The 7,718-nt window shown below is 38.0% G+C and overlaps 2 protein-coding genes across 2 annotated transcripts; both read left to right on the plus strand.

The window, feature by feature from the left end:
* The first annotated feature begins 288 nt into the window (after positions 1-288).
* On the plus strand, positions 289-1,041 carry LOC136279146 (angiopoietin-related protein 7-like). Its single transcript, XM_066162653.1, has 2 exons — positions 289-319; positions 743-1,041. The coding sequence occupies exons 1-2, from the start codon at positions 289-291 to the stop codon at positions 1,039-1,041; spliced, it is 330 nt and encodes a 109-aa protein (XP_066018750.1).
* Positions 1,042-4,971: 3,930 nt separating this feature from the next.
* On the plus strand, positions 4,972-6,489 carry LOC136279147 (angiopoietin-related protein 7-like). The gene is made up of 3 exons (XM_066162654.1): positions 4,972-5,136; positions 5,480-5,863; positions 6,263-6,489. The coding sequence occupies exons 1-3, from the start codon at positions 5,010-5,012 to the stop codon at positions 6,487-6,489; spliced, it is 738 nt and encodes a 245-aa protein (XP_066018751.1). The 5' UTR covers positions 4,972-5,009.
* The last annotated feature ends 1,229 nt before the right edge of the window (positions 6,490-7,718 follow it).

Genomic DNA, 7,718 nt, shown 5'->3' on the forward strand with positions numbered 1-7,718 from the left:
TGATGGTTTAGGTCCCTTTAAAGTTTATTGTGACCAGACAACAGCAGGTGGGGGATGGACGGTGTTTCAGAGGAGACTGGATGGTTGCTTGGATTTTTAACCGCGATTGGGCTGACTACAAGCATGGCTTCGGTAATTTTCTTATTGGTGAATATTGGCTCGGATTGGACAAGATTTATTGTCTGACACAAAAGGAGACGGAAAACAGACTTCGAGTAGATCTGGGAAGTTAAGAGCAATGCGGTCTACGCTGAATATTCGTGGTTCAAGATCGGAGACGAGAAAGCCATGTACCAGCTAAACCTTGGAAATATTGCAAGTAAGTCAATTAGCTTCCTTAGGGCAATTATGTCAACTGCAGCCATGACAACATCCTCAATAACTAGCATTTACGGCACATGCATGTCTCCCAAACGACTGTATTGCGCTTCTTTATTTAAAAAGAGCTTCATACTTCAACATTCGTCGAGATACGAACAATCGGGAAGTCTATAGAGCACGAAAGATGCGTAAGAGTCGTTCGATTCGAAGCTAAGTGCAACTCGAGCTTCATCATCAATATCGTCATTCTCGAACTTATATCGATATTATAACTATACCATCACTTAATGATTAAATGGTATCATAATTTGTTCTTGATATCATTATCGTCGTCTTTTTCATCCTAATTACTATTATGTTATTATTATTATTTTAATATTATTACTATCAATATCATCGTTGTTGTTGTTGTTGTTGGTAGATGCGACTGTCCATGACTCTCTCGAGTATCATAATGGCTCGTCGTCGTTTGGTACCCGGGATAAAGTTAATGAACACTGTGTCCATAATATATCGGGAGGCTGGTGGTACGTCAAAAGTACTGAGTGTGCTGTGTTGTCAAATCTCAATGGTGCTCATCAGCATTGTGGAAAGGAGAACAAGACCACAGCCAGGGTCTGGGCCGAGCAAAAGATTCATTGGGGTGACTTAGCTGTCACTGCAGGAGAAACCGCTCCAACGACATCTGAAATGAAAATTAAAACTGTGGACTTTCCTTAACTCTTTCTTTCATACATGTAATGGTGCACTTACATCTATTCGATTACTTCATGAACAAAATGCGATCATCAGACCAATTGTTTATATCAGTTGCAAGGAGAAATCTAGCAATAAAATGTTTAGAACACAATCCGTTTAGTTATTTGCTTTGTGTAACTTAATATAGATAAACCCAAAGAAAATATTAGTACGCTTGTCAAGGATACTGTTTTTATTGCACCAGATTTTACGAGAAATATATATATCACATGGCCCGGCGTCTGTGTAAACTGCTTGCGTGGAAAGCTGGCAGGATGAGTGCGGAATGGTTTATCAATTTTTGTCCTAGTTTTGCTTTTGTATGTTTGGCTTTATCGTAGAGTTAGTCAGATGGGACCCTACAAGGGTATAATTTTTAGAGCGAATATGTCAGATTATGTATAATTTTATGGTTGCTCTAAGGCCATAACTGACACGAAGCTTAAAATATGCAAAGTGTTGGGTATAGAATCAAATCTGGAAAGCCTTAGCTGTTTCGAAAGTGTGCTGCATGACGAACGGATGGTTTGACTTGATATTAAATACATAAGAATCGAGATTGACAGTTACACAGACAACGAAAACGGAAAAAGAAGGATGAAAGAAAACTGCAACAGTGCAAATCCCTATGAAGAAAATTTACTTCGTTTCAGAGAAGGCAGTGTCCAGTATTGCGGACGTGCTCTGAAACGGCGGAAGTCTGCGTTTTGTCTGTGCTTTAGCGAGTCGGATATCAAGATTATGATACTTGATTATCTCCCCTGCAGATCACTAAACCCAAACGAGTTTGATTGAATTCAATTGATCGGGGGTTAGATAAGATCTTATTTTTTTTTTTTTTTTTTTTTTTTTTTTTTGACAACTGTGAAGACAAGTTCTTAGTCAAAGCGGAAAACTTCGCCAGATAGATTACTTTTGCGTGGGTATTATTTCATGCTTCATTCTTTCTTGCCGATTATACATGAAGATAGTAGTTACATCCTCTTCATAAGACGTTTGACTAACTATTGGCATAAAAATAACAGTATTATTTCCTCTAGGCACACACGTTAATTGCACCAACATTTAAGTTTCAAGTGTGCGTTTGCCACTGGTAACACTCAAGATCTGGTTGGCGCGAATATCCTCGAATTCAGTTAACATTTGCGTAAATATTTCACTAATAACCGAAAGTTTCACCCCATAGCTCTCTACAACCACTGTGAGTTTCCCCTTGGACGAAAACTTGTTCTTTCCCACTTTAACATTTCCCTCTTACAAATTTCATGTCCTTTTCTTTTGGTTGAACTTTAATAAATCGATTGCTTACCTGGTGTTATGTTTATTGTAAAAGCAACGCTGCCTCTATCCACAACACGGGATAGAACATAGGAAATCTGTTGGTTTTAAAGCGATGTAATTTTTAAAATCCACAATCCTTTTTAAAACAAAAAATCCATTAGTGCACAAATATTAGTTTATTTTCTTTGTGTGATGATTAGCTTTCAATACTACTTATCAAAAAAGCACTTCTCCTCTTAACTTTCCACCCTAACTAAATACACTTAGCGATCTTCAGGAGATTCTATAGAGAATATCTAGGACTCGTTTAAACATGGTGCATCACAAAGCGATTTGAGTTATTGAAACTTTATGTGAATATAAGCGAAAAAATTGTGTCAAACCGAACGAAACGCGGAGAAAAATTGCCAATTAGCAACAATATAACACTGACCAACGACAGAAGTATCGATATTTTGTTTTCAGAAAGAAGAGCTTCATAGCTTAGGGGGTTAAATACTTTAAATTCAAGGTTCATTTAATTATAGAATTTCGTGTCTAGGTATTTACTTTATGGTCGGGGAGGATTGCGAGATCATTACAATCCAAACAGAACAGCGTCCAGTACTCGAGCCCACAAGACCTCCTGCTATAGTACGGCGAGCTGTTTACGGTATTCAAAGGTGCTTCCATGAGTGAATTTTTTTCGAAAAAGGGGAATAGGTCGTAATTGAACGTCACCGCAACCGGGTTCCAGTGGTTACCCAACCTTAAGAACATTCGTAAGATTTTGAACATCCCTCAAAACTAACCGCACTTAAGAGCAATATTTGAGGAGCCACCTTGTCATCATGACGCAAAGTATCCCTCTTAGAGTTTAACTTTGAAGACCGTACATGTGGGACTTGGGAAAGAGACCCTGGTGATGGGAAGTACAAAACACACACGCTGGGGAGGCTGATGGTATGTAAAAATCAATGGTGTTCATCCGCGTAGAGGAACAGAAACTCCCTTGAGCCACATCTACACATGGGACTTTTTAGGAAACACTCCCAGCGCAAGCGCTCCTGCAAACACTGAATTGACCAGTGGATTTCAATTAATTCGGTCCAAAAATAACAAGAAAGATAATAATACGAGCCATGATAAATAGCGTAGACACTGATCTCTTGGCTGAGCGAAGATAAATTTAAAAAAAAAAAAAAAAAAAAAAAAGATTACAATCGTAGGAAGACTGCCTTCCAAGAGGGATCATTTTTGCTTTGTTTTAATTTGTCTTTCTTTAGAACACGACCTATTCTGAAACAAGGCGTAATTGAGCTACAATTATGGCAGGGTATATCGAAGAAAATCAGCCTTTATTACTTAAAACGAGCTCCGATTTATTTCTCATTTACGAATGGTTTCATTTTCATACATCCCCATGGTAAAAGATTTAAGTAAAACAGATATCACAGTCAGGTTATAACTGGTAGGCACGACATTATTCCTTACCATTGTCTCCTGGTGTTTCATAATTGTTTAGGGCTACATAAAAACAGACATGATTTTGAGTTGAAAAAAACGTCCTTTTAAGAGTACAGTTTGTGAAAGTACCTCTGGTCATTGACAAAAAAAAGTCATTTACAGTTGGAATAAATACATGTAGAAAAGAGCTTTATAAGAGTTACTTATTTCTGTATGGTTTGATGAAATCTGCAGCAAAGACCTAAATTAACTCAGTTTGTGGCCCACCGTTTATTTTCGTGTGATGCTTTTGTGTACCTTTAATCATGTGGTGGACAATAGGCGGACAGCTGCTGCTTTTTTCGTAATTTTTTCGTCGAACAAATTCCCTGATTACGGTTCAGAGAATGATCTGACTGTTTCAGAGTATTTAAATTCCCTTTTATACTACACACTGCTATTTGTTTCAGTTCACACATGAACTTAAGAAGTCTCCTAACCCAAGCGTAACTCCTCTACAACATTTTTTCTGACAACAGTCACGCAATTGATTTATAAGCTGAGAGAAGAGCAAGGCACCTTTGTTACAGTCAAATAATACAACTGTTCTAAAAGAATGATTAACCACAAAAGCTACCAATCTAAGCCTTAACGATACATCAAATGAAATCCGATAAGTGAAAACTGTCAGAGAAAGATAGGACACAACTGCATAAATTTGTCTAGAGAAGAAAATTTTCAATTAAATGACAGTGCATATTTTGTCTCGGAAAAATCCTTGCTTTACTTTCCTTGGGTGGTATGAACATAAACCGCAAGTACAGGAGGCCTAATCTCGTATAAATTTTGTAACATTTGAGTCGAGAGGTTACATAAAAGTAGGTAGAAACTTATTATTAACACAAGATGTATCGTCCCTTTCTCCTAAAAGGTGGAGGTCTATTTCCTGAGCACGCAAAGCTCCTTGAAAGTTAAGTCATGTGAAGGTTTTAGCGACATTTTTTTCAGAGTAAACAGGGATAACATAGTATTAAAAAGGCCTAAAAAAATTCTTGGTTGTTAGCTCAGTTAGCAAAGCACTGCGCCGTCATCGCAGAGGTCATGGGGTCAAATCAAAGAAACCGCTCGAAAAGATATAAATACACGATTATGACCTTGCAGTTTCTGCAGTTGTTTGTACATGTTGTGTTGCTTTACAACCTGTATCTTTATAAACTACTTGGAGTGAGCCAGTGCATCCCATAATGAAGTCCTTACAAATAACTAATAATTTGCTGCTCGTGACTCTTTTTGCGTTGATTCAAAAATTAGCAACAACGAGTACCGCTCCGATGGACCACAAAAATAGACCTGGAAACTGCTTGAAACAAGGTAAGAGGGTAAGGTAGTGGCTTTTTATAGAGGGAAAACTTTTTTCCCTTTGTGTGAAAACGTTTAATGCCTTTGCCACTCATGAGAAAAAGAGGTTTATTCGCAAATTCCGTGAAATGGACAGATATTTATCATATATTTTTATTTTTCTAAACCTCAGAGACTGGAACGGGAATTTAAAACACACTTTTCGACATTGCATCCTTCTTTTTCCTATCTCCGCCCGTTTACTTTCCCTCCCCCCTCACTTCTCTCTCTTTCACGCTTTGCCTGTTATTTTCAAAGTACTATAATGAACCTCTCGTCACTTTACCTTTACACTACACACTTTAATTTCAAACAGCTAAGGATTGTGCTGAGCTGTACAAATGCGGAGAAAGAATCAGCGGCGTTTACTCAATAGACCCTGATGGTTTAGGTCCCTTTAAAGTTTATTGTGACCAGACAACAGCAGGTGGGGGATGGACGGTGTTTCAGAGGAGACTGGATGGTTGCTTGGATTTTAACCGCGATTGGGCTGACTACAAGCATGGCTTCGGTAATTTTCTTATTGGTGAATATTGGCTCGGATTGGACAAGATTTATCGTCTGACACAAAAGGAGACGGAAAACAGACTTCGAGTAGATCTGGGAAGAGTTAAGAGCAATGCGGTCTACGCTGAATATTCGTGGTTCAAGATCGGAGACGAGAAAGCCATGTACCAGCTAAACCTTGGAAATATTGCAAGTAAGTCAATTAGCTTCCTTAGGGCAATTATGTCAACTGCAGCCATGACAACATCCTCAATAACTAGCATTTACGGCACATGCATGTCTCCCAAACGACTGTATTGCGCTTCTTTATTTAAAAAGAGCTTCATACTTCAACATTCGTCGAGATACGAACAAATCGGGAAGTCTATAGAGCACGAAAGATGCGTAAGAGTCGTTCGATTCGAAGCTAAGTGCAACTCGAGCTTCATCATCAATATCGTCATTCTCGAACTTATATCGATATTAAATGGTATCATAATTTGTTCTTGATATCATTATCGTCGTCTTTTTCATCCTAATTACTATTATGTTATTATTATTACTTTAATATTATTACAATCAATATCATCGTTGTTGTTGTTATTGTTGGTAGATGCGACTGTCCATGACTCTCTCGAGTATCATAATGGCTCGTCGTTTGGTACCCGGGATAAAGTTAATGAACACTGTGTCCATAATATATCGGAGGCTGGTGGTACGTCAAAAGTACTGAGTGTGCTGTGTTGTCAAATCTCAATGGTGCTTATCAGCATTGTGGAAAGGAGAACAAGACCACAGCCAGGGTCTGGGCCGAGCAAAAGATTCATTGGGGTGACTTAGCTGTCACTGCAGGAGAAACCGCTCCAACGACATCTGAAATGAAAATTAAAACTGTGGACTTTCCTTAACTCTTTCTTTCATACATGTAATGGTGCACTTACATCTATTCGATTACTTCATAAACAAAAAATGCGATCATCAGACCAATTGTTTATATCAGTTGCAAGGAGAAATCTAGCAATAAAATGTTTAGAGCACAATCCGTTTAGTTATTTGCTTTGTGTAACTTAATATAGATAAACCCAAAGAAAAATATTAGTACGCTTGTCAAGGATACTGTTATTTGCTTTTTTTATTGCACCAGATTTTACGAGAAATATTTATATCACATGGCCCGGCATCTGTGTAAACTGCTTGCGTGGAAAGCTGGCAGGATGAGTGCGGAATGGTTTATCAAACTAATTGCATTCAATTAAAGAAAAGCATGCTATTTTTGTCCTAGTTTTGCTTTTGTATGTTTGGCTTTATCATAGAATTAGTCAGATGGAACCCTACAAGGGTATAATTTTAAGAGCGAATATGTCAGATTATGTATAATTTTATGATTTCTCTAAGGCCATAACTGACACGAAGCTTAAAATATGCAAAGAGCTGGGTATATAATCAAATCTGGATAGCCTTAGCTGTTTCGAAAGTGTGCTGCATGACGAACGGATGGATCGACTTGATATTGAATACATAATAATCGAGATTGACAGTTACACAGACAACGAAAACGGGAAAAGAAGGATGAAAGAAAACTGCAACAGTGCAAATCCCTATGAAGAAAATTTACTTCGTTTCAGAGAAGGCAGTGTCCAGTATTGCGGACGTGCTCTGAAACGGCGGAAGTCTGCGTTTTGTCTGTGCTTTAGCGAGTCGGATATCAAGATTATGATACTTGATTTCTCCCCTGCAGATCACTGAAACGAGTTCGATTGAGTTCAATTGATCGGGCGTTAGATAGGATCTTATTGCTTTTTTTGTTTTTTTTTTGACAACTGTGAAGACAAGTTCTTAGTCAAAGCGGAAAACTTCGCCAGATAAGATTACTTTTGCGTGGGTATTATTTCATGCTTCATTCTTTCTTGCCGATTATACATGAAGATAGTAGTTACATCCTCTTCATAAGACGTTTGACTAATTATTGGCATAAAAATAACAGTATTATTTCCTCTAAGCACACGCGTTAATTACACCAACATTTAAGTTTCAAGTGTGCGTTTGCCTCTGGCAACACTCAAGATCTG

This window comes from Pocillopora verrucosa, chromosome 1 (genome assembly GCF_036669915.1).
Source record: "Pocillopora verrucosa isolate sample1 chromosome 1, ASM3666991v2, whole genome shotgun sequence".
Lineage (NCBI taxonomy): Eukaryota > Metazoa > Cnidaria > Anthozoa > Scleractinia > Pocilloporidae > Pocillopora > Pocillopora verrucosa.